The sequence below is a fragment of the Siphateles boraxobius genome, unplaced genomic scaffold (assembly GCF_051911475.1).
Source record: "Siphateles boraxobius isolate OS27281-9 unplaced genomic scaffold, OSU_SipBor_1 5, whole genome shotgun sequence".
NCBI classification, from domain to species: Eukaryota; Metazoa; Chordata; class Actinopteri; order Cypriniformes; family Leuciscidae; genus Siphateles; species Siphateles boraxobius.
In genome coordinates this window covers 34,919,572-34,945,000 of record NW_027509141.1, presented here as the reverse complement: position 1 = coordinate 34,945,000, position 25,429 = coordinate 34,919,572, and the positions used below count along the sequence as shown (strand labels likewise).

Below are 25,429 nucleotides of genomic sequence, written 5' to 3'. Positions count from 1 at the left end.
ATGTATTTGATGTTATATATGTATCTTATGATATATGTATTATAAGTCTGTTATACTGTTATAAAGATCAATGATTTACATTACAAGCATCATAATGTTATCTTACTCTTTGGCCATATAAATATCAGCATTTGCACCAAAATTTATATTTTTGCTCAGTTTGGGTCTCGGAATAAAAGTGAGTTGTTTTTCCTACCATATTCTCACTATATATCAAGAGCAATATGTCAAATATAATAAAGAAACATGCAATTTACAAAAAATGGTCTATTTCACATGTCAGGTTTTACAGGGTTAAAACATTCCTCTATAAATTACCAGCTGTAGTTCTTCATAAACTTGTTTATTTGCGTATTTATTTGAATAAATGTGATGCGTTGTGTTGTGTGCAGACGCTGACGGCTCGGTGTTTGTGACTGAAGCGCGTCTCAGACGGACACTGCAGGTGAGATGTGTTCGTCTGCCAGCCGAGCCAATGTGACCTTGTGCAGATTCACAAACATCAATTTAATCCTTGACAGACTGCACTGTCTTTGGAAAAACAGATTACAGACATGCTACATTTTTAATCAGGAATTTCATTCTGATTTAGGATGCATTACAGCGCCTCAAAAAGTCTCGTTCTGTAAACTGTTTTTCATAAGTGTATTTATAGGGGAGAATGGGGCTAGTTGTCACACAGTATGTTTCATATCATACGTTTTTATTAGGGCTTTTTTTTTTAACAGTTGCATAAACACATTGTATGTTGGCCAAAAGGTCTGGTTTATATATAGGTTTAATATTTAACAAATGTCTGTAGAGGAGCGCTTCCAGACTCAAAATGTTTGCTTGAGGTGCTCTTTGGATGGGATAATCATAAGTAACAAAAATTCAGGAAACTCCAAGGCACTCTCTTTAGAAAGATTAAAAAGCCTTTATTGTTATGGCTTGGTCATCTTAAACCTTTATAAAAACACTCCAGCGCGTTACGGCATACCAGCCTTCGTCAGGGAGTCAACTATAGGTTTAAACCATATATTAAACCAATAGGTTTAATATGTTACCTTTTACATTTGTGTTGCTTAATCAGCTGTTTTGTGGTTCATACCTGTTTTACTGTTTATATTTAGCTGAAAAGCTTATTTTTGTTTATATTGTGACAATTTACCCCACTTTGTGTGACAATATGTCTTGTTACTAAAAGGTATGACATAGTCTTGTTGAAAGAAGTTAATATTTTTATTCAGCAAGGATGCTTTAAATTGATCAAATGTGACAGTGATTTATAATATTACAAGAGATTTCCATTTCAAATAAACTTTCTATTCATCAAATCATCCTAAAAAAAGAATGCATCACGGTTTCCACAAAAATATGAAGTAGCACAACTCTTTTCATAATTGATAATAATCAGAAATGTTTCTTGAGCAGCAAATCATCATATTATATTGATTTCTGTAGGATCATGTGACACTGAAGACTGGAGTAATGATGCTGAAAATTCAGCTTTGATCTTGGGAATAAATTACATTTTACAATATATATTTAAATATAAAACTGCTATTTTAAATTGAAATATTTCAGTTTTTACTGTATTTTTCATTAAATAAATGCAGCCTTGGTGAGCAGAAGAGACTTATTTAAAAAAACCTCTTCCCAACCCCAATCTTTTGAATGGTACTGTGTGTGTGTGTGTGTGTGACCCTGATGTGCTCTTGTTTCAGCCGTACGGATGGCAGCTTCACGCTCCTCCTCGCAGAAAGTTGCTTCAGTCTCCAGGATTGTTGCCGTATTCTCCTCTGAGTGTGACTTACAACGGCAAGACCTGTATCCTCTTCAGGGCCCGCAAACTGGCCATCAGGTACAGGAATCACAGTTTAGTGGACCTCACAGAGAGAACCTTCAGCACAGACGCTCCGGTGGACACCAAAGGCTCCTTCTGCAGTAAAGACAAAGCCATGTAAGTTCAGTTGCACAGGTTTTCATGCTTGAATGTTGATTATTTCCCTCATATTCCCCATTGTTGCGGCTCCTCTCTTCCCAGTCTGTCAGTAACGCTCAGTTTAGTTCCTGTCTCTATGAAGCCCCTCCTTCTGAAAAGCGCACTGTGCTCTGATTGGTCGGCTGGAGCAGTGTGTTGTGATTGGTCGAGCGCTTCGAGTGTGTTTGGGAAATGTCCCGCCCCTTACCATAACCACCAGTTTAACACACTACTAACTAACTCAACCAGGCCCCGCCCCTTTATTCTGCGTATGAATTATTATAATGAGGAATATTGTGACGTGTTCGTTCCTGGAAGAAACTGCAGGCGTTTCAGGCGTTCAGAAACACTGACACTGATATAGAGAAGAACTGTATAATAACCATCTCAGTCTGCTTTAAGATGCTTTATTGAAGAGAGAAATCTGACAGCTGAAGAGTTTACATGTTAAACTTGATTGATATTTAATAATATCTTGACCTTTTTTTTGTTATTCTCCAGACTCAATCTACGGTTTGGCGATGTGGAAGATCTCAGAGGCCTCTCCATCAGGTTATTTCTTATTCTTTTGTGTATGATATAATGATGCGTCACAGTGATTTTTTCCTCGGTTAAGTTGTGATTTTTAGGCTACAGCTCCTTTAACTGTAAAGTATGGCCTCATGGGGCTTATTGCCTTGAAAGTGATATGACAAAAGATGCCAATCTTCAATAAATAATTTTTTATTATTAACATTCTGATATTTTAATATTCTTATATTATCATTGACATGACCCTATATAGAGGCAGTCAGTCCCAAACAGCTCTGGTATCTTAATATTAAAGAAAACCTATTTATAATGTTTGTAGGATGTTATTGTTAATGTTAGAATATTAAAATATAGAATGTTTTTAAAAAATGTTAATGGTTGCCACTTAAATGGGCACGTTAATATAAAATTCAACCGGTGACATCACAGATGTGTCAATATTGGTTAATTTACAGTGCAATATCTTCAAATGAAGCTCATCTGCACATTTTTGTGTGCTGGTAAAACCAGCAATTTCCATTTTTAATCAAAAAGCAGAAATTATTATTGAATGGCTTTGCAGAGAGGTAAAGACACATGCCTGTGTTGTTGTGTATATATAAGAAAATATAAATTCTGTCCTTTTCCTTTAACCCTTCCTTGTCTGGCGTATGCTACTCTAAGCAATGCCTGAACTTTGTATTTTGAGCAGTTCTTGTGTTGTTTTTCCTCTTCATGCTGACTCGCTTGCTTTTAGTCCTCATTTGTAAGTCGTTTTGGACAAAGGCGTCAGCTAAATGACTAAATGTATATATGTGTGTATTTCCACAGGCTACAGATGTCAAACACATTCTATGAGTCGGCGGGACAGAACTGGTTCACTCTCGATAACGTTCACATCCATTACAACTGGACGAACGAGGCCACGTTTAACGCCACAGATGTGTACGCGCCCTCCACTAACTCCTACCACTGCCAGCACGTCAGCAGCCTCCAGAAGTACGACACGCTGCTGGTTCCCAGTGCCAACACCGACCACGCCGCAAACTGGCACATCACCTTCACAGACTTCCAGGTTGGCAGCAACACTTTCCCTCTGATAAACGCCTTGTGTGTTGGGATTGTAGCATCTTCTGCAGTATTTTTAGGCTCTGGTGGGTGTGTGATGTGGGTTACACAAGCTTGTGGTTTGGCATGAGAGCAGCGTCTTTAAAAAAAAAAAAAAAGCTCATAACGCAGAGTTTGTGGTTGAACATGCTGAGTTTGAGTGAAATGAAATTCTGTGTAATACGGAATATCAAAAACTATGAAGAATTCTGCTTTGTCTGGATAGAACGGATGAAAGGGTGGATGGATAGATAGATAGATAGATAGATAGATAGATAGATAGATGATGGATGGATGAATAGATAGAAATATAGATAGATAGATAGATAGATAGATAGATAGATAGATAGATAGATAGATAGATAGATAGATAGATAGATAGATGACGGATGGATGAATAGATAGAAATATAGATAGATAGATGATGGATGGATGGATAGAAATATAGATAGATAGATAGATAGATAGATAGATAGAGAGATAGATGATGGATGGATAGATAGATAGATAGATAGATAGATGATGGATGGATAGATAGATAGATAGATAGATAGATAGATAGATAGATAGATAGATAGATAGATAGAGAGATAGATGATGGATGGATAGATAGATAGATAGATAGTTAGATGATGGATGGATAGAAATATAGATAGATAGATGATGGATGGATGGATGGATAGATAGATGATGGATGGATGGATGGATGGATAGATAGATGATGGATAGATAGATGATGGATGGATGGATGGATGGATGGATGGATGTATACTCATCATCTAATCATCTGCTGTTTCCTCACAGATCCAGGCGTTCAATGTTCTGTCCAGTAGGTTTGCGTCGGCCAGCGACTGCGAGACCTTCTTCACTCCTGCGATCCTGATGGGTCTGATCACGTCTCTGATCCTCCTGCTGGTGTTGGCGTACGCACTGCACATGGTGGTCCATCTCAAGCACATCGACCGCTACGAAGAGCACAAGACCACCGTCTACTTCCCTCGCAGCACAGAAGCGGAGAGCACAGAGAAGAGCAACCTCTAGGGTCCCGGAGACACACACACACACACACACACACACACTTCTGTGACTCTGAGCCAATCAGCGGACGGGAAAATCCCATCCGAACGGGAACCAGGGATCTTCGGGACTGACTGCACCACGGCAGTGACATCATTGTGGTGGGACAGTGGAAGTCCGAATCCGGTTCCTTCAGGAGCTTCACAGGCTCAGCACACACAGAGGATTGGGATATTTCAGCCAGTTCTCAGCAAAAACCTAGGAATTAAACGTTCAGCGTCAGGTTTCATGAGCGCTCATTTCTGAGAGAGATCTTCAGATGTTTGAATGCAATTTCAAATAGCACAATAATCAATATATCTTACATCTGCATCGTCTGTCTTAGCTTCTGTTCGACTGCTAAGGACCAGTTTAACTTTAATACTGATGCGCCTTTAAAGTCAACATGAAATGTGTTTGCAACCAATTTACCTTTGTAATATGAGATATTTGCACATATGCATGCAGAACAAGTTGGAGTTGATGGTGCACATCAATATAAGGAAATCAAGGAACATGAGTTAAAAAAATGGTTTCATGTTGACTTTGAAGTTTTAAACTATGAATAAACCGTTATGATAGTGTAATATAGTTTTAATTTGACTATCAATAAAAACAGGAATGCACCCCCCCCCCCCCCCCTTTAATTAGAAAAAAGCACTATTGGTGCCGATCTGCAAAAACCTAAAACTCTAATAATTAATAAAACATACTGCAAAATGGTTTCAATACAGTGTTCAACCAGCAAATATTTTGACACATTTTCCTTGAGGAGTTGCAAAAAAATGAATTTATTAATTACCGATGTTATTTTGAGAATATGTATTTTTTTAAATTATTGTGTTATGGTATTTTTGTGTAGATTGTATGTTAACTCTGGTTTTTGTAATTTCTTATTTCGTTTATTTTCTTCCGGTCTTTAGTGTATGATTTCATGCTGAGCCTTTGGCTGCGGTAAAGAGCGGCTTCTTATAGGCCTAACTTGGATTTTTAATCAACTATTGAAGCAAAACAACCGTGGAAGCAACATGACGTCTGTTGTGTAATGAACATGCTGCATGCCAGTGGCTAGAGACATTTCACAACCAGAATAATCAAGATGGTTTGCGTTGTACCATGTACTGTATATTGCTAATAATCATAATGTGCATAAGGGAAAATATGTTTTTTTTCATGTACACATGTATTTGGGAACATAATAATAGCTTAACTTTGTTCAGCAGACATTTATGCAGATAAAATGGAGATGTGAAATGGGCTATGATGTATTAATATTTTATTACTATTGTCCTCTCAATTGAGTTCAATAAAACCAGCAGCACAGTTGCGTTTCAAAATTATTTTGTTTTGAGCTGTTATGTTTGAATGGTACCATAATATACAGGTGGTTGGAAATGAGTTGACTCAGATTATATCAAATCCAGTATGTAGCAGTGATTTATTAAAAATGAAATGTTATTTCTACAAACAATCTATGAGCTCTAAAAGAATTAAGCGTTTGCTAATAGCGCCATCCAGTGGTAGTATAAAATACTCGTGTTGAAAATGCTTAAATGAACATTTTGCATCATTTACTCACGCTCCGTTTGTTATAAACCTGAGGCTTTTTCTTCTGCTGAACACAAAAGAAGATATTTTTTAAAGAATGTCGGTAATCAAACAGTTTCTGGTCCCCATTGACTTCCATAGTATTTTTTTTTGTGCTATATAGAAGTAAATGGGGACCAGAAACTGTTTGGTTACCAACATTCTTCAAAATATCTTCCTTTATGTTCAACACAAGAAAGAACTTCATGCATTTTTATAAAAGCTTGAGGGTGAGTAAATAGCTGATGACAGAAATTTTATTTTTGGGTGACCTATGTCACCTATCCCTTTAAAGTTCATGGTTTCATATCAAATCTAGCTTATAGAACGGCCATTTAAAAAAAAATTAGATCCTAAAATTTAAAGGACATCTATATATAGTTTATTGTATAAAGAGGCAATTTATACTATATGCTATGCTAACTATTATAAATAAGATTATATTAGTGTTTTGTATGTGTTTTTCTACGTATTATAGTGGCATACATTACTGTTGGAGGTTGTTGTACTTGTTTTACTCTAATTTGTATTTCCTTATTTTAATCTTTTTATATTTATTAATTCGTTTGTTTGTTTTTACACCGTTTTTTTCTATAAACTTCCACGCACTTTCCCTGAAACGTTCGGTTTAGAGGATACCACGCAAATTGTGTAGTAATCTTCTAATATATAAAAAAAGTTTTAATTCAAAGTAAATTAAAACAACATCTACAAAAACTAATTTAAAACAGAAATAAATGTAACCGAATAATGAGGATTCTATTATAATATTGAGATCAGGGGTTTCGTTACTAATCTTTTTCGAGGATATAGCACATTAATCGTGATATAGTTTATTCATATAATAAAGGATTTCTTTACAGTGGAATTAAAGAGAACATTTCATTTCATACCCAATTCACCATAAAACGTGTCGAATCTAGTGTACTGAATAATCAGAAAGCTTTTTGATCACGGAAGCCACCGGTCCGGTACTTTCTCGCAAGGTCCTCATGTTGAGTCGCGTGTCATTTGCAAGTAAAATATTATTTTTCCGTTATATCCCCCCCTTTTCAATCCCAACCTATAGGAATCTCTTTACCGCCCGGTTTAATATGAATATGGAGAGATGCGTAGTTAGATGTTTGCCATCTGAGTCTAAACTGACTATCTCGTTTACTCTCGACGGCAGTAATAAACAGATGCTGCGCGAGCAAACAGAACCGTTAGGGAAAGTTCTGTCTCGAATAGCGTCCGGCATCATCAAAACACGAAGCAAAGAGAGAAGATTAAAGCAAAACAAAGGGAAAAGTGAGACTCCGGAAGTGGATAAACCCCAAATCAGTCTGTGTGTAAATGGAGATCACGTGTCCGTGGAGACTGTGAACTCTGATGCGTGGCTGGATGGGGCTGTGCTTCATGTGGGGGATTTGAAGTACAAAGTGGAACGAAACCCTCCAACATTCACTGTATCCGAGCTGCCATCATCTCTAATGTCCGGGTTTCCAGTTTGTCCCAAGCTGGAGATAGAGTTTGGGGATCTCGAGAACTGTAAGTTCATATGGCTCAAGGAAAGCTCACCTAATGCCCAAATGAGAGGAGATCCAGACTGCTGGAGGGAGGCAGGACTTGAACGTGTGTTTACGCCATCTAATCTGGACATTGGTTTAAGGGTGATGTTGAAATGCACACCAGGGAATGGATCCAAGTTTGGGGGACCCAAGGAACTGGTGTCTTCAGGTGCAGTAGAAGCCGGTCCAGGAACATGTACCTTTGATAACAGGCACATTTACACTCAGAAGGTCACAGATGATTCTTCACTGAGGGTTGTGTCTTATAACATCCTGGCTGATGTCTACGCTCAAACTGATCTTTCCAAAACGGTCTTGTACCCTTACTGTGCACCATACGCCTTAGAAATGGACTACAGGCAGAATCTGATCAAGAAGGAGCTGTCGGGGTACAACGCTGATATAATTTGCCTCCAGGAGGTGGATAAGTGTGCTTTTTTAGATAGTTTATCTCCTGTGTTGGATGCTTTTGGGTTGGAAGGGGTTTTCAAAATGAAGGAAAGACAGTACGAAGGTCTGGCGACGTATTTTAGAAGGTCAAAGTTGAAGTTGCTCGAGCAGTATGATGTCGTGCTGAAAGAGGCCTTGACGGCAGATCCTCTTCATCGGGAACTGTTGGAGAAAGTGTCCACCAATCCCAGCTTGAAAGAGAAGATCGAAACCAGGTCAACGGTGTTGCAGGTATTTCACTGCAACAGATTAAAGACCTTAAAGCAATGATTTGACTCCCATTGTCCAAAAGGGCTCCAAGACTTTTCCAGTTGTTTGGGATTTACTGGATCAGGCTTAAGGTTTTTATTTTTAATTTAGCTCAAGCTTGGTTTAATGGGTTTTTTTTATTTTTTATATATATATACACTAGCAGTCATAAATTTAAGTTTTTACCGTTAAGATTGTATTTATTTCATCAAAAATTCATTAACTTAATTTTGTAAAATATTATTAAAATGTCAATTAACTTTTTCTATTTTAATACATTTTCAAATGTCATTTATGTGATGGCATTTTTCTTTTATTTATTTTAAAATAATTTTATTTGTTTCAGTGTTCACTTGATTTATTTTTACATTTTTCTCTCTAATTATTTTTTGTGGCTTCTTTTAATCCTTGTTTTGTCTTTCTTCAAATTGTATCTATGCAAAACAAACAAAAATGCATCGCTTGCCCAATTTCTCAGGTGACCATTCTGCAGTCGTTATGCGACCCATCAAGGATATTATGTGTCGGAAACACACACCTGTACTGGCACCCTAAAGGTAAGCATCAATGTGAATGGAATGACTTTGATTTTAATTCAATTTAACCATATTGTTTAATTTAAACAGGGAATGATCCGTGTTAACATCAGTAGATAATGGAGTGCCACAAGGGTCTGTTTTAGGCCCTCTGCTATTTTGTATAAACATTCTGCCCCTTGATAATATTAAAGGGTAACTAAACACTAAAACAACTTTTTTTTAGTTAATGATCTGTAAGAATGGAGCTTCATAAAAGCTGTTCATTGATTCGAGTAAATTTTTTGACATTTGGGTTTAAAGTGTTTTAATTCTACAATATATGGTGTAAAAACGTCTGAGTGCTGCCCTCTTCAGGTTGAACGGTGGCTACTGCAGTTGAATTTTCCAATTGGAATAGCTAACCACGCCCTTGCCTACAGAGAGATGCGTCTCAGGTGCACGCCCCCCTTCTACTGGGCTCTGCCCACTTTTCCAGCATTTTTCAAATATTGCCAGTGGGTGGAGTCAGGCTCTGACCAGGGGTTTAGTCACCCTTTAAAGGTGAGCATCAATGTGAATGGAATCATGACGTTCTATTGTGTTTTCAGGAGGAAATATTCGACTGGTCCAGATGGCTGTGGCCCTGAAACACATGAAGCAGGTGGTGATGGAGAAGCATCCCGGAGCCAGGCTTATATTCGCGGGTGATTTCAACAGCACGCCCTCCTCCGGCCTCTTCCAGCTCGTCTGTCAGGGATCCGTCTCGGAGAATCATGATGACTGGGCCTCCAATGGTCCAGAAGAGCAGATCCAGGCGGGACTCACTAACCCGTTCCAGCTGGCCAGTGCTTGTGGGGTCCCGGCCTACACCAACTACGTCGGGGGCTTCCAGGGGTGTCTGGACTATATATTTGTCGAGCCACATGTGATACAGGTGGAGCAGGTCATTCCTCCGCCCAGTCACGAGGAAGTCACCACCTCTGTGGCCCTGCCAAGCGTCTCGCACCCGTCTGATCACATCGCGCAGGTGTGTGACCTCAAGTGGAGAACAAGTGACTAACATTTGCTTCAAATGTGTCCATGTACATCAATCATCAAATGCAAAATGCATTTATTTACTTGGACCATATTATAACTAAACAATTTTAGCTTTTAAATTAGATTTTCATGTCAGCATTGTATTTGTATTTATCATATAGGTTCATTCTCACTTGTACAATTTAATATTTATGATGAGGATGAATTATTGTGACATTTATCAAATGACACTATTGACTCCTACTTGGAGACATTAAAAGCTGTATTTAAGATATGATTGTTTTTAAATCCTTTGCTAAATTTTGTGCTTTAACTTTGCTTTTCAAACTGGAAGAATGAAAACGGTTAAGAAAAATAACCAAATTATCTTTAATAGACACACTGAGTAGTATTGTTTTCAGCGAATTAACTTCTCAAGAAAATTGTTTGGTTTCATGACTCTTTAAAGCATTAAACGATGACAGTTCATTTCTTTCTTCAAAAGCGACAGGTTATCACAGATTGAGCCTTTAATACACAACCATACAAGTGATGCATTTCACACTTTTATTCATTATGTTTTTATGCATTTTATAAAGGGGAACAGCTATTCTCAGCTATTCTTGAATATTTTCAAAAGCTGGGAATAAAAACTGAAAATATTCTGAACAGGTTTATTTATTAATTTAAATGTTAAATCAAAAGCAGGTCAGGCAAGTGCGTTCACATAGTAAAGCACAGCGCGTATTAAGGCAATTGTGATTACATACATAATAAAAACGCTGCTTATTTACATCAGACCAGTTCCTAATATAATCTTATGCATGTTAAAAACGTTAAAACTAATGCTTAATTCGACGCATTGCCAATCTCTTAAGTGTGCCATTATAAGAACAATCTTTTATTTATGAAATGCATGCTTCTCTGAGAATCTTTCCTTGGATGCATGGCATGCAAACGTTCGGGAACGATGAATTCGGAATGAAAAATATAGAGCTCTAAAAAAAAAAAAGTTCTCATTAACAATGCTTGATGTATAAGTATAGATCTTAAGTCTTGTGCGTACTGCAGCACTTACTGTAACAAAAAATCCAGGGCTACTGCAAGAGCTCCTTAACAAATGTAGTAGTTTTCATACTTTGGTCAAATCTATAGATTATATGGCTACATACATCAAGAGAAATGAATCTGGGAGAAATGTCAGTCAAGGTCAAAGGTGCAACGAATCAAAATAAAATGTTAAAATGCACTGCCAACGATTGATATCAGCAGGTGAATTTTTGGTAACAATCCATTGAAAATGGTACATGAACAGCTTCTGTGAAAGATCAATCCACTAATCATGTCCTTTGGAGCAGCACACATCCTGTTTGAACAGGAAGTGCAGTTTAGTGTTTGGAGAGCTGCTCGGAAAGCCAGTCTAATCCCTCGTATAAACCAGTCCCTTGAGTCGCACAGGTCGCCTGGACATACCACTGATAAAAAGAGAGTGAAAAGGTCAACACTAACATATTCTTACCAATAACAGATAGAGTTGTCAAAAAGTACACAGACAAATCCGATGAGCGCGCGAGTACAATAGGCAATCAGAGGTGTTTACTATTCTGCTCAAAGCAACACATTTTTAAAATTCGGTACTTTTTGACAACTCTAATAACAGGAACATTAGGCATTTAAATTGATGAAACATTTCTATTTTACATGCATCTGATTGGTGTATACATTTGCTCAAAGGTAAATACATAATAACCAATATAAACATTTAATTTTTATAATTATGCATAACTATTATAATAATATTGCACATTAAGCTTACTCACAGTTCTGCTTCGGAGTGCTTGCAATCCAAGTTTGTCCGTCATCTCACTGATGGGCATTGCATTTGGTAAATCTTGTTTATTTGCAAAAACCAGCAGGACGGCATCTCTCAGTTCATCTTCCTGAAGCTGTTGAATTTTGAAACAGAACTACTCATAAACATGTCACATTTATTGATGATTTGTGCACAATAAAGCAATCATTTTGTCAAAATGCCACAATTATGCTATTTTAAAGCTTCCTAGTTTTGTTTGAGGACTGCTACAATACGTTCATATGCATCCGAGGTCAAATATACATTTTAATTATAATATCTTATAATATAAATTGCAGATCATCTCATTTCTCAAAGAGGGAGTGAGTCTGGAATTGCTGAAGACTCGTTTCAGCAGTTCAGAATCGAGACAAGAACTTTATTTATCGTGCACTTTGATGTTGAAAACTTTTGCAGTTTGCAGGCCTTTTACGTTCACAAACAACAATATTACACACTGCATGAAAGGAAATATTCGTAAAAGCATAATAGGGGCACTTTAATAGTTACTCATGTGTTGTCCTCACCATCTTCTGAAGCTCTTCTGCTGCTTCTTGTGCTCGCTCGCGATCGTTACTGTCCACAACGAAGATCAGACCCTGAAGAAACAACACGTGTCACATTCAGAGTAAAAACATCAGTCAGAAAATATAAAGCACAAGTTCTTCTCTTAAAGATCATCAGACTGAAATGATCGGGGATCTTGTTGAAAACAAATGTTTTCTAACGCTGGGATTCTTCAGAAGAATCTGCAGAGCTGTATGGGCTCTACACTCGCTTTAACACATTTGATTTATTTCTTAATTGCAGAAGCACCACCAATAATACTAACTATCCAACTTTCTTGCAAATGTTGAAAATGAGCCATTTTTGCAGTTTAGTTTCAATAAATGTCTTACAATACTTTAAGGAAAATTTGATCTTCATTCATATTATGACCACTTTCACTCTACATGCCAACTAATATTTATTGCACTATTATCGTGTTTTTAGGCATTTAAAATACTAAAAAAGAGGCTTTGCTATAATGTCAATTGATTAGGCTGATGAAGGACAGTTTGGTTTTGTGAGTGCAGAAATAAAGAACAAGCACACCTGGAAACACTTTACAATAAGGTCCTATTAGTTTACATGAATCCATTAAAGGGGCTATTATATGTAAGAATTTTTATGTATCAATCACCGTTTTATTGCAAAATTATGTGTGGAAAGCTTGCAACTTAAAACCTAAAAAATAAGACCTTCCCCGACTCCCCAGGTTGTCTATGAAAGCCTGTAGACTGATGTTTATATGGAGGACTCGGGTTGTTTTTTGCCGGGAAAATCAAACCCATGTGACGTTTACACCTTAGAACCTCTTATCCATTCAATGACACATGAAACGAATGAATGCTTATACAATGTTCAGGATAATATGCTGAAAGAGCCAATCTGTACTGTAATGTCATTGCAAGTGTCATGCTAAGAAAAGGATTAATTCAAACTGTAGTCTCACAGAGACAGATCTATATAGTCTACAGTCTCAAATATGATTTATAATCAAACTATCGTAACAGTGTCATTTTAATGAGCTCATCTGTCGAATCTCAGATCTGCTGTAAACACACATCACTATGATCAGATGCTTTCTGAACTGCTGTTTTCTCATTTCTGTGTGTTTATTCTGTTATTGAAAGGAAAGAGCAGCACATATTTACATATTCATCTAAACGTCACTCTCAGCACTGGACGGCGTCGGGATGTTTGTTAACAGTATATCACTGCAAAGTTATTTTCAACTTCATTTTACGTATATCGGGCCCTGAATGACGTTCAGTCTCTTGATTGTCACGTCTGCATGAATGAAATAAGTTCACTTAACAGCCACCGGTATCACTAATAACAAGGATTTCTGAATTCTACATATAGGCCATTTAACATTATGTAACAACGAGCAATGCATTTATTACATGTTAATAAAAATACAACTGTTCACTGTTAGTTGATGTTAGCTAACACCAACCGAAACTTTTTATTTTAATAATGTATTACATAATTATTTGAGATTATCACAATAATTTTGCAGTTTAAATTTCAATCACATTTTTCCCAAAGAACACTGTGGTAAAGTACACAAAGATAGTCAAAAGGTCTTTCTTCATATGAAATGAAGGTTTGTGGGTTATATCAGATTACATTATATTATAATCATATAAATATTAATTTTCACAGCATTAAAGTAAATGATATGGGCCTATTTTATAATAATTTTTATAATATTATATACGATTCAAAGAAAAAAATATAATGCATGAGCCTTACACTGTAAATAACAAATAAAACAGAATTAAATCGTTGATCTCAATTATTTGTGGCAGTTAATCGTCGGCACAAAATTCATGATCGAGTGAAATGACTTGCCTTAAAGGGATTTTGGTATGAGTAAATGTAGAAATTTACATTAAAGATTAATAAATGCTTTATAAGTATTTTTCATTATTATTTCTAATGTAAAAAAATGAAACCTGTCGATTTTCCATTATGAGTTAATTGATGATCCATATAATATGAATAATCTCAAACATCCAGCAAAGAAAAAGAGAATTACATGAACAGAAGAGAAACTGTTCAGTTCTCCAAATCAAACTCTTGTAAAGGCCGTGCCAGTTCAACTTAATCCTAATAGAAATACCAACATCCTCTACAAAGAACATCAACGGCATCCAGCCAAACTATAACTACACACCCGTAGTTGTTGTTCTAGCAGCTCACAAGGCTGGACGATCAAACTCAATCAGAACGGCCATGGCAGAATGAGCAATTCATCGGCTGGAATGCTGCGACTCCACTGTTGTTTGACTACCTTAACGTGTGCGAGGGGACGTCCTGCTGTGATGTGAGGCCATCTATGCATCGGTTTACCTGGGTATTCTGGAAGTAGTGTCTCCACAGAGGCCTGATCTTATCCTGACCACCCACATCCCACACGGTGAAGCAGATGTTCTTGTATTCCACCGTCTCGACGTTAAAACCTAAAGGAATCACACAGGGTTGGGTGCGTTAGCATTTAAGAGATGCAGATTTTTGCAGTTGTTCGCATCAAGATGAGAGTTTCAGGGTAATAAATCAATGGCAAATATCACAAAACCTGTCAAGTGCATGTACGAGTCATGAAAATAATGTAACAATGGAAAAAACCTTCAATGCTTAATTTCCTGGAAGCAAAATATCCTTTTGAATGTAAATATTTGACTTTGAAATGGAAGTTTTTTGTGAGAATATCTCTTAATTTAAGGTATATGTATTATAATGTGTAAGTCATCAACACAGCATCCCTTGACTTAAGTCCCACATATAAATGTTTCATACATAAATTCACAAGTTTGAGTCTTTTGGTGTCTCATTTGTCTAGACTGATGTATTTGATCTGTTATCTTACCTATAGTTGGAATTGTTGTGACTATTTCTCCCAGTTTGAGTTTGTACAGGATTGTGGTTTTCCCTGCGGCATCCAGACCAACTGAAGGAGAACAGGAAACAAATCACGCCAAACACTTTGGAAAACTTTGCATAAAATACTTCCTCCTATTCGCTTGTAAACGAAGTAAACCCTTAAACGATACGTGACGTATTCACTGATTTATTTTACTATCATTTAAAATATTAGACTTGTATAGAAACACGTTGAAAAACATAATTTAATGGAAAATATAAACAGCAAAATATACTTTCACACAAAATAGCCAGTTATCTAAGCTAACTCACAAAAACAGTTTCCAACTCACCCATGAGAATTCTCATCTGCTTTTTCCCAAACAAGCGAGAAAAGACACTCGAAATTGTCAACCCCATGTTAAAACAGCTCAAAAACAACTAAAAAAGTGTAAAAGTCAAACACTTCGAGGAGTGAAAGTATCAGGACCACCGTTAGCGCTTTAGCACAGCAGCTTTCAGCACTCAAATATCAACCTGCTCAAACTCCGGTCCACATCAGCAGTCAAAATAAAGCGTTCTTCTAGTTTTCTTTCACTTTTCTCGCTCTTTTCTTCTCTCTGTCCAGATGGAAGTGTGTTTTGTGCAGCAGTTTGAACGCTAATGTTTCTTCACCACGTCAGACTTATTTTCGCAGCAGCTCCAACGCGGTCGAAATGACGTCATCGGTGCCACGTCACGAAACACTGATTGAGAGCCCGAAGACTTCAGACCAATTTTTTTTACAGTCTATGCTTCAGACGTAAACTTCTTACCTTAATAAATGTTTAGATTTCTTTCCATTTAAGTAATGCCCTCTTTATCCCCCCCCCCCATTCTAGTTTATACCACTGTCTAACTTTTGTTTTGTGCTATGATGTTGTTGAAGTGTTTTCTTTCACTGTTCTTCATATATTTGTTATTCTTAATAAGTATTGTTGTCTTCTTATTCTGTTGTTTCACACTGTAAACTGAATGTTCAAATAAAGCATAATAAAAAAAAGAGGGGAGGGGTACCTCAGACGAGTTTGTGATTGATCGTTTGTGTTTACCCACATCATGTGAGATCTTTTTAGTTGAAAATGTTCAAACAGACTGAAACCTAAACATGCATGAATGCAATAGGAAATATATAAAAAATTACACATGGTGACCTATTTGTTTTGTACTTTGTTCTGTTTTTTAATGTTTGTTTGTTTTATTTTTTCTTCTTTTAGCCTTGTGAAAAACTAATAAAGAAAAACATTATGACCTATGTTAAACCGTTTCTATCGATCTATCATAATTGAGCAAAAACTATTTATCATGCATTTTTCTATTCTGTTATATATATATATATATATATATATTTTTTTTAAATGAGAGTGAAACTAATGTTTGTAAATAAAAACTGCATTTATTATATATATATTAAAGGCACAGATCAATATTACAGGCAGACATCAGCTCATCCACACACTAAAACAAGTCAAACATGACTTATAACTGTGGTACATTAACAGTACATTAAATACAGTAGTAGAACAAAATAATAGTGCATAGATAGTACAGCAGTAGTGCATAATGTATAAATTCACAGTCATATTCTGTATTTGAAAGGCACATATTGAAGGTAGGCAAGTACATGAACATTAGAATCTATAGGCCAAACGAATTTAAGTGCTAATTAACTATACAAAATTTACTGAATAGATTTATTTATAAAGATATTCCATGAATAACCCAAAATAAAACAAATATGGAGACATATACATTCAGTTATGATTTAGTGTATTTTCTTCTGTAGCGTTTTATCGTTTGGACAGTTGATCCGAGAGCCAATCCAGTCCTTCATATAAACCTGATCCTTGAACCGCACATGTGGCCTGAACGAACCACTGAGAGAGAGAGAGAAACACATGTGACCTCACACATCATCAGCTCTATTCCGCTCATCTGCATTGAGTGTGTGTATCACTCACTCACCTGTCTTCCTCTCAGTGTGTGTAAACCCAGTCTGTCTGTCAGCTCAGAGACTGTCATGGCTTTGGGTAAATCCTGCTTGTTAGCAAGAACTAACAGAACAGCGTCTCTCATCTCATCCTCCGCCAGCTGAAAAGGTGCAAATGGATTTGATGCACGTACACAATTATTATTGATTATACTGAACTAGTGTAATATATCTGATGATATACGCAGATCATAGATGACTTACCATCATTTTTAGTTCCTCTGCTGCTGTTTCAATCCTCTCAGGATCACTGCTGTCCACCACAAAGATCAGACCCTGAATCATACAAACCCACACACTGAATGTTCACTACATACGAGTGACATTTTCAAAGCTCTAACTGCAAAATCATCCTGTATAATGACAAGTTTGTGTTAAACTCTTACCTCAGTGTATTGATAATAATATTTCCAAAGACCTCTGATTTTGGTCTGACCACCAACATCCCATACAGTGAAAGAGATGTTATTATAATCTACTGTTTCAACATTAAATCCTAGAGAGGAAGGAATTGGATTTTTAATAAAAATTGATAAACAGACAGTCCACAAGGCAGTTAGACATGACAAATTTATTTATTTAAATACATAATATTTCTCTTACCAATAGTTGGAATGGTTGTGACAACTTCACCAAGTTTGAGTTTGTAAAGGACTGTTGTTTTCCCTGCTGCATCCAGACCAACTTGGAGAAGAAAAAAATGCATTTATTTCACAATGGATTCATAAGTAAAATAATAATAGACCTAATAATAGACCTTTAACAGATTATTAAAATGCTCTTTTTTCCCCTGTGGCCTAAACATTATTTAAGAACATGATAACAACAATAAAGGCTAAACTGTAAGACTTGTGTAACTCAAAGTGCGGAGAAAAATATTTACTCACCCATAAGCAATCTAATCTGCTTTTTCACAAAGAGACGAGAGAAAACACGAGAGAAATAGTTACCCATGTTTAGCTACAAAAAGTCTAGAATTTGGTGAAAATATGTGCCACTGCCTATAGTTAAAGGCTCGTATTGGTAATAGTGTGTGTTCGGTGTGTGTTTGAGTGTTTATATAGGCTGTATGCTTTCGGTTTGATTGACAGCTCAACACCGCCACTCTCACACAAGACGCTCCTCAGTTTGTCTCGCGGCAAATCCAACGCGTTCGATATGACGTCACACACGGTGTCACGTGTCAAAACAAACTTTTCTTTTTAGCCAACACAAAAAAAACTTAATTTTTTTTTGACCAATTTAAAGTTAGCTCACTTGAATTCAGTAAATAAATGTGTGGCAAGGAGCAGAGCGTCTGGTCAAGCATAAATAGACAGTTGCTGTGATTGCTAGACCTTCACCATAAAAACATTGTGATAACATTACAAGCATTTTGGTGTCTCTGTATGTCACTAAATTATCTAAAAGGGATAGTTCACCCAAAAATGTACTTCCCCTCAAGTTGTTGCCTGTATGAGTTTCTTTCTTTGTTCTGCTGAACACAAAAGCAGATATTTTGAAGAATGTTGGTAACCAAACAGTTGAGTATTTTTTCTATGGAAGTCAATGGCAACCGTCAACTTTTTGATTACCAACATTTTGTGTTCAACAGAAGAAAGAAACTCATACAGGTTTGGAACAACTTGATGGTGAGTAAATGATGACAGATATTTCATGTTTCATTGGGTGAACAATCCCTTTAACATTCCAAACTATTTTAAATTTGTTACTGTAAAATGCACCAACAAAACAAATCAGAGGATGTAAATGCAATGAACTTAAAGTTCATTATAATCAGTTTATCAAGCAACTGTAAACACTAATAACGCACCTAAAATGGTCACCAAATAGCAAACCCCATCAGTGTAACACACAAAACAATAAAATAATGCAAAAAACAAAAGGTGGCATAAAACAGTCCAGTGCACATAACCAATAGCGAAAAATATATTTTTGTTTTATGATATTTTGCCTTAAAAGTAGGCCCATACGTATTGCTGTTTGAAATTGGTATATATATACAAAATATTGTCTTTTAAAATATAATTTCTTATCATTTAGTTACTTAGCCTACAGTTTTTACTAACATAGAATTTTTTATTTTAAAGATGGCATCACAATGTTTTTAAAGTTTGGGGGTGGTAACTAAAGGTCTGATCCCAAATGGTGATATGAACTGTTGCAGATGTGCCCTTGATCAACACACACTCAACTCCAGGTTACTCAGCTGGACTGAACCTCTATAAAGGATCCTGTATACTGTCACTTTAGATAAAATAAAATAAAAACACTAGCTAAATGACAAATTAATAATTAGTACATTTTAAAAAAAAGTCAGCTTTGCTTTTCCCAAATACAGTTTAGTTATTGAAAGTGAAAGGAGTATTCAATACTTTTTTTGTGTGTGTAAATGCATAATTTATTGGAGCTTGTAGGACAGACGGATTCCAACAGCGTGATGGTATAATGCAACTAGGAGCCTGTAATGGGAAAGTCATGTGACCAATGATAGAAGGGGAGTGTCGTTAATTAAGTGGGGTTAAGTACACCTGTTGTGTATTGGCTAAATCTTGCATATTTTACATATTAGGCTTGTTTGAGATGCGCCTTGCCTCGCCTGAAATGTAGTGGAGAGTAGGCGGCTGCAGTGAGAGGAGGAGTGAAAAAAGCGCAGGCAAGTCGGACAGTTCTCGCTTCTCGCAGTGGATATGACACCTGCGAGATCAATGATGGATATCGCGGGATCCACGGGATTCACGCTCGTGCACAGTGTCGCTAATAAACTGGATGTAATTTAAGTTCTGTTGCTTTTATATGAAAATAAATATAATGAACAAGACACCCAAAGTACTTGTTATTAAATTCCATTCAAAATAAGTGTTTATCAATCATTCTTCTTTAATATAGGCCTATATATTTTTTGTGTGTGTTTTTCTTTTTATAATAAAATGACATTGCATAACCCATAGAGATCGCACTGTCCGAGAGTTTGGGAATATTCACACATAGGCTAACACATAAAACATGATATTCGAGTTTTAAATTGTTAAATCAAACATTTTAAAAGAGAACAATACATCACAGTTGTTAAAACCAATCAACATTAAGCTGTGTCGTCAGCAAGTCGTTTCCCATAATGCCTTTGATCAGCGCAGTCGGTGGAGAGCAACTGCGCGCGACTGCAGAATCCGACACGTGCGCCTTGCGCTCGCGAGAGTTTTTTGACGCACGTCAGCATGACATCACAGCAAGGCGGACCGCACTCGGACACATTTCTAACCGGCATGCATTACGCACTGATCACCGGTGATCGGTTCTGCGCAGATTTTGCTCATCTCAAACAAGCCTACTGTTATATACTATTAATGTGTTCTGTCCCTGATTAAAAAAGGATACAGTGGGGGAAATACGTATTTGACCCCTTGCTGATTTTGCAGGTTTGCCCACTTGCAGGTTTGTCCACCGGAATGCAACGATCTATAATTATAATCATATGTAGCCTACATTCTAACAGTGAAAGACAGAATCCCAAAGAAAATTCTAGAAAATCACATCATATGAATTTATTTAAATTGATAACCATCTGATGAGGAAAAACAAGTATTTGACCCCCTGGACAAACAGCATGTTAATATTTTGTAGAAAAGCCCTTATTGGCCAGCACAGATGTCAAACGCTTTTTATAGTTGGTGACAGGGTTTGTGCACATTTCGGCAGGGATGTTTGCCCACTCCTCCCTGCAGACAGCCTCCAAATCTTTCAGGTTCTGAGGTTGTCGCCTGGCAACTCAAATTTTAAGCTCCCTCCAAAGATTTTCAATTGGATTCAGGTCTGTTGACTGGCTAGGCCACTCCAGAACCTTGATGTGCTTCTTCAGCCACTCTTTTGTTGCTTTGGCGGTGTTCTTAGGGTCGTTGTCGTGCTGAAACACCCATCCTCGACCCATCTTCAGCTCTCTCACTGAGGGAAGGAGATGTTGGTCCAGAATTCCACGATGCATGGCCCCGTCCATCCTCCCCTCAATACGATGGAGTTGTCCCGTCCCCTTGGCTGAAAAGCACCCCCAAAGCATGATGTTGCCACCACCATGCTTGACGGTGGGGATGGTGTTCTTTGGGTTGTACTCGGTGTTCTTTGCCCTCCAAACACGACGAGTTGAGTTGAGGCCAAAAACTTCTATTTTGGTCTCATCTGACCACATCACCTTCTTCCAGGCCTCTTCTGAGTCGTCCAGGTGGTGAATGGCGAACTTCATGCGGGCCTGTACATGTTTCTTCTTGAGCAGGGGGACCTTGCGTGCGCTGCAGGATTTCAATCCATGACGGCGTAGTGTGTTACCAACCGTTTCTTTTGTAACTGTGGTCCCAGCTGCCTTCAGTTGATTCATCAGTTCCACCCTTGTGGTTTTGGGATGATTCCTCACCGTTCGCATGATCAGGGACACCCCACGAGGCGAGATCTTGTGTGGAGGCCCAGACCGAGGGAGGTTGGCGGTTCTTCCATTTCCTGATAACTGCACCGACAGTTGATCTTTTCTCTCCAAGTTGCTTTCCGATTCTCTTTTAGCCCATCCCAGCCTTATGCAGATCAACAATCTTGTCCCTGATGTCCGTAGAAAGCTCTTTGGTCTTGCCCATGGTGGTGATGTTGGATGCTGGTTGTTTGGGTGTTGACATGTGTCGTTTATACAGGTAACGAGGTGAGGCAGGTGTATTTGATGTAGATAATTGGTTGGGATTGGGGCTGTGTCTTAAAGAAAGACTAACTGGCTTGTAGGAGCCAGAATACTTGCTGTTTGGTAGGGGGTCATATACTTGTTTTTCCTCATCAGATGGTTATCAATTTTTATAAATTCATATGATGTGATTTTCTGGAATTTTCTTTGGGATTCTGTCTTTCACTTTTAGAATGTACATATGATTAAAATTATAGATCGTTGCATTCTTTGTAAGTGGGCAAACGTGCAAAATCAGCAAGGGGTCAAATACTTATTTCCCCCACTGTATTTTGTTGATAGTGCAAACACAAACTCTCCAGTTGTGATATTAGTCAGAGGGTGCAGGGTTAGCTAATACCTCTTTAGTCGGTTGCCTAAGTGTTACACCTAGTTTCCAGGGAGAGAAGCCATACCAGATATCTTGAAGTTTTCAATCTTTCTCATAATGCAAATGACTGCTGTGAAATTGAGACCATTTTACCAATCGCACTGAGACATTTAAAATGATAAATGTAAATGATAAATGATAAAATGATCCAAACATGAAACAATAGATTCACAACATACATTATATGTGGTATATATATATATATATATATATATATATATATATATATATATATATATCTGTATATATATATATATACACACACACACATTCTTAGTGACTTTCACTGACTTGAATCAGGGGAAAGGAAGAGTACAGCACAGATAAGCAAGAAGAGACGTTTGGGCATGGCGGTGTCCTGTGCTCTTTCTTTGAGATCTTCTCTCCAGATTAGTGAGTTTTCTTGTTTTATTGCAGGGTGATTGATCTCCTCTTTTGTTTTTAGCAAGAAACGTATTACAAGTCAAGTCTAGTCACTTTAATTTGTATAGTGTTTTTTTACAATACAGATTGTTTCAAAGCAGCTTTACAGAGATAACAGGAAAATAATGTTGTAATAATATTGTTAAATATAAAATTAAATGTTCCCAACTAAGCAAACCAAAAGCCAAGCTGTTTGCAAGCACCATTATATATTTTTGGAACAGCAGTTCTGTTTTTGCACTAAAACATGCACCAATTTTACTATGTATTTGTTAAATGAGAATGAAATATAGGACTATTGATGTTTGTAAATAAATACATAATTTATTGGAGATATTTGAAAGGCACAGATGTATATTACAGGCAGATATCAGGTTATTCTCTCAAAGTGCAAATAACAGAACACATACAAAAACATGACAAACTTTCTTTCAAAGTTCATAGAAGAATGATATAATATATACTGTATAGCAAATCATTTTTTCAAAACTAAGACTGACAATTTAAAATATACAATCTTTAATTTAACATTAATAAATCAAAAGGCTTTTGATATGATAAACAGTTGGAGGCTGTTATAATATATACAGTACATTCTCTTATGTTGTATTTTTCAAGTATCAGTCCACAAAACCCCCCAAAAAAGTATTAAAGCAACCATGAAATCATGGACAATTCTTGTTGTTTATGGAATATTACAATATTTATTATAAATTATGTATCAGTGCACATCATTATTTTTTTTAAAAGTTAATCTTTAATCAAATTAACTTCCCCTTCCTTTTGCAGCAACATCTCTTCTCTTCTCTTCTCTGATGACGCGTTTACTTTCGCAACTTGCGTTTCATGTCGACTTAAATCATGAATTATTGTTGTTTGGACAGTTGATCCGAGAGCCAATCCAGTCCTTCATATAAACCTGATCCTTGAACCGCACATGTGGCCTGAACGAACCACTGAGAGAGAGAGAGAAACACATGTGACCTCACACATCATCAGCTCTATTCCGCTCATCTGCATTGAGTGTGTGTATCACTCACTCACCTGTCTTCCTCTCAGTGTGTGTAAACCCAGTCTGTCTGTCAGCTCAGAGACTGTCATGGCTTTGGGTAAATCCTGCTTGTTAGCAAGAACTAACAGAACAACATCTCTCATCTCATCCTCCTCCATCATCATTTTTAATTCCTCTGCTGCCATTTCAATCCTCTCATGATCACTGCTGTCCACCACAAAGATCAGTCCCTGAAACACATGCAAAGTCGACATTTTGCAAATAAAACCACATTTGGGCAAATATAGTTAACTACAAAATCAGATTGTACTTAAATAGTGATAAAACACTCTGCTACCTTGGTGTTCACATAGTAATGTCTCCAGAGACCTCTGATGACACTCTGACCACCGACATCCCAAACAGTGAAGGCGATGTTTTTATATTCAACTGTCTCAACATTAAAACCTAGAGAGGAGGTGGATGGCAGAACTATGAGCAGTTAGACATGACATATAGAACAAAAATGAATGCAGGAATTGATCATTTATGGCTTAATATGTTTTGAGTTTCTTACCAATAGTTGGAATAGATGAGACAACTTCACCAAGTTTGAGTTTGTAGAGGATTGTGGTTTTCCCTGCTGCATCCAGACCAACTTGTAGAAGAAATATTTACATTTATTCCACAATGGAAATGCACAAGATTCATAATTGGAACATTTTCTAAAATATTAGCCATAGAGAAATAATAGTTCGTTCAAAATTTGTATACAAAATCAAATAATAAGAGTAAAGTACATTTTGAGGGGGAAAAAAAAACATTTACTCACCCATAAGCAACCTCATCTCTTTTTTCTTCAAGAGACGTGCGAAAAGGTTAGAGAAGAAGATGCCCATTTTTAAAAGTGCAGATGAAAATGCTGTTTGCTGTATTCAGTGAAAAGAAAATGCCCGGAGGACGAGGTTCAGATTGATAGTGTGATGTTGGTGTGTGTGTGTGTAAGTGTTTATATAGGCTTTTTGCTTTCGGTTTGACTGACACCTCACACAAGACACGCGCAGTTTCTCTCGCGGCAAATCCAGCGCGTTCGATATGACGTCACATACTGTATCACTTGTCTAAACTAAAGCAAATATTGTTATGATGTAAAGTTTAAGATCTCTTAGCTGAATAAAGATTTCAGATGTTCTGTAAATCTGACGATGATCATGTGCAATGTTTTTTTTTTTCCTTCAGGTATGGTAAAAATAATTTCTGAAGCCTAGCCCGCACAAAGTAGTTTAAATTCACATTACATACTATACCTACTATTGCAACTCTTTTATGTTTTTGATGCATAAAAATGGAAGTTGAATTAAAAATCATAGCTGTTTAGCAACATCTTGGCTCAGAGTTTGTGACATTCTGTGGTGGAAATGTCACCCTTAATTTAATAGGATTTTATATAACAAGTACAAAGTACAACACACATAATATATTTTTACTTATTTAAAATAAAATAGTGGTTTACTGATATGTTCTTATTCTAAGGATCTGTTTGATCTCCAAAATAATAACTCTTTTCTTGTTCCTGATTATTTTGCACTTTGTTTTGTCACGTGATGGTGACGTGACGTCATTTCGAAC

General features: G+C 36.8%; 5 protein-coding genes across 5 annotated transcripts in view; 2 read left to right on the top strand and 3 right to left on the bottom strand.

Moving 5' to 3' along the window:
* atp6ap1la (ATPase H+ transporting accessory protein 1 like a) overlaps nucleotides 1-5,959 on the top strand; it is a 13,076-nt gene extending 7,117 nt beyond the window's left edge. The window contains exons 3-7 of the mRNA XM_077204202.1: nucleotides 393-445; nucleotides 1,707-1,942; nucleotides 2,465-2,515; nucleotides 3,305-3,548; nucleotides 4,385-5,959. Of these exons, the coding sequence (XP_077060317.1) occupies nucleotides 393-445; nucleotides 1,707-1,942; nucleotides 2,465-2,515; nucleotides 3,305-3,548; nucleotides 4,385-4,621 (821 nt within the window). The 3' untranslated portion in view covers nucleotides 4,622-5,959. The remainder of the gene's footprint in view (nucleotides 1-392; nucleotides 446-1,706; nucleotides 1,943-2,464; nucleotides 2,516-3,304; nucleotides 3,549-4,384) is intronic.
* Nucleotides 5,960-7,156: 1,197 nt separating this feature from the next.
* Nucleotides 7,157-10,300, top strand: pde12 (phosphodiesterase 12). The gene is made up of 3 exons (XM_077204197.1): nucleotides 7,157-8,454; nucleotides 8,951-9,029; nucleotides 9,599-10,300. Exons 1-3 carry the CDS (start codon nucleotides 7,216-7,218, stop codon nucleotides 10,048-10,050), a joined length of 1,770 nt encoding a protein of 589 aa, XP_077060312.1. The 5' UTR covers nucleotides 7,157-7,215; the 3' UTR covers nucleotides 10,051-10,300.
* Nucleotides 10,301-10,560: 260 nt separating this feature from the next.
* Nucleotides 10,561-16,277, bottom strand: LOC143711970 (ADP-ribosylation factor 4-like). The gene is made up of 6 exons (XM_077204200.1): nucleotides 15,624-16,277; nucleotides 15,278-15,358; nucleotides 14,761-14,870; nucleotides 12,387-12,458; nucleotides 11,828-11,953; nucleotides 10,561-11,482 (listed from the first exon to the last, which is right to left on the bottom strand). Exons 1-6 carry the CDS (start codon nucleotides 15,688-15,690, stop codon nucleotides 11,396-11,398), a joined length of 543 nt encoding a protein of 180 aa, XP_077060315.1. The 5' UTR covers nucleotides 15,691-16,277; the 3' UTR covers nucleotides 10,561-11,395.
* Nucleotides 16,278-16,685: 408 nt separating this feature from the next.
* Nucleotides 16,686-18,332, bottom strand: LOC143711971 (ADP-ribosylation factor 4-like). Its single transcript, XM_077204201.1, has 6 exons — nucleotides 18,187-18,332; nucleotides 17,903-17,983; nucleotides 17,686-17,795; nucleotides 17,504-17,575; nucleotides 17,275-17,400; nucleotides 16,686-17,186 (listed from the first exon to the last, which is right to left on the bottom strand). Exons 1-6 carry the CDS (start codon nucleotides 18,251-18,253, stop codon nucleotides 17,100-17,102), a joined length of 543 nt encoding a protein of 180 aa, XP_077060316.1. The 5' UTR covers nucleotides 18,254-18,332; the 3' UTR covers nucleotides 16,686-17,099.
* A 4,775-nt stretch (nucleotides 18,333-23,107) lies between these two features.
* LOC143711969 (ADP-ribosylation factor 4-like) lies at nucleotides 23,108-24,839 on the bottom strand. The gene is made up of 5 exons (XM_077204198.1): nucleotides 24,633-24,839; nucleotides 24,378-24,458; nucleotides 24,159-24,268; nucleotides 23,854-24,051; nucleotides 23,108-23,765 (listed from the first exon to the last, which is right to left on the bottom strand). The coding sequence occupies exons 1-5, from the start codon at nucleotides 24,697-24,699 to the stop codon at nucleotides 23,676-23,678; spliced, it is 546 nt and encodes a 181-aa protein (XP_077060313.1). The 5' UTR covers nucleotides 24,700-24,839; the 3' UTR covers nucleotides 23,108-23,675.
* Between the last annotated feature and the right edge of the window lie 590 nt (nucleotides 24,840-25,429).

Excerpts from the sequence above, each read along its gene's own strand:
- pde12 (XM_077204197.1), top strand. The coding sequence starts at position 7,216 with ATGTTGAGTCGCGTGTCATTTGCAAGTAAAATATTATTTTTCCGTTAT. Across the intron at positions 8,455-8,950 it reads CCAGGTCAACGGTGTTGCAG|GTGACCATTCTGCAGTCGTT; the intron begins GTATTTCACTGC and ends CCAATTTCTCAG. Across the intron at positions 9,030-9,598 it reads CCTGTACTGGCACCCTAAAG|GAGGAAATATTCGACTGGTC; the intron begins GTAAGCATCAAT and ends TTGTGTTTTCAG.
- LOC143711970 (XM_077204200.1), bottom strand. The coding sequence starts at position 15,690 with ATGGGGTTGACAATTTCGAGTGTCTTTTCTCGCTTGTTTGGGAAAAAG. Across the intron at positions 14,871-15,277 it reads CACAACAATTCCAACTATAG|GTTTTAACGTCGAGACGGTG; the intron begins GTAAGATAACAG and ends TGATTCCTTTAG. Across the intron at positions 11,954-12,386 it reads CAGAAGAGCTTCAGAAGATG|CTTCAGGAAGATGAACTGAG; the intron begins GTGAGGACAACA and ends AAAATTCAACAG.
- LOC143711971 (XM_077204201.1), bottom strand. The coding sequence starts at position 18,253 with ATGGGTAACTATTTCTCTCGTGTTTTCTCTCGTCTCTTTGTGAAAAAG. Across the intron at positions 17,401-17,503 it reads CAGAGGAACTAAAAATGATG|CTGGCGGAGGATGAGATGAG; the intron begins GTAAGTCATCTA and ends GCACCTTTTCAG. Across the intron at positions 17,187-17,274 it reads ACACACTGAGAGGAAGACAG|TGGTTCGTTCAGGCCACATG; the intron begins GTGAGTGAGTGA and ends TCTCTCTCTCAG.
- LOC143711969 (XM_077204198.1), bottom strand. The coding sequence starts at position 24,699 with ATGGGCATCTTCTTCTCTAACCTTTTCGCACGTCTCTTGAAGAAAAAA. Across the intron at positions 24,459-24,632 it reads AGAGATGAGGTTGCTTATGG|TTGGTCTGGATGCAGCAGGG; the intron begins GTGAGTAAATGT and ends TTCTTCTACAAG. Across the intron at positions 24,269-24,377 it reads CTCATCTATTCCAACTATTG|GTTTTAATGTTGAGACAGTT; the intron begins GTAAGAAACTCA and ends CCTCCTCTCTAG.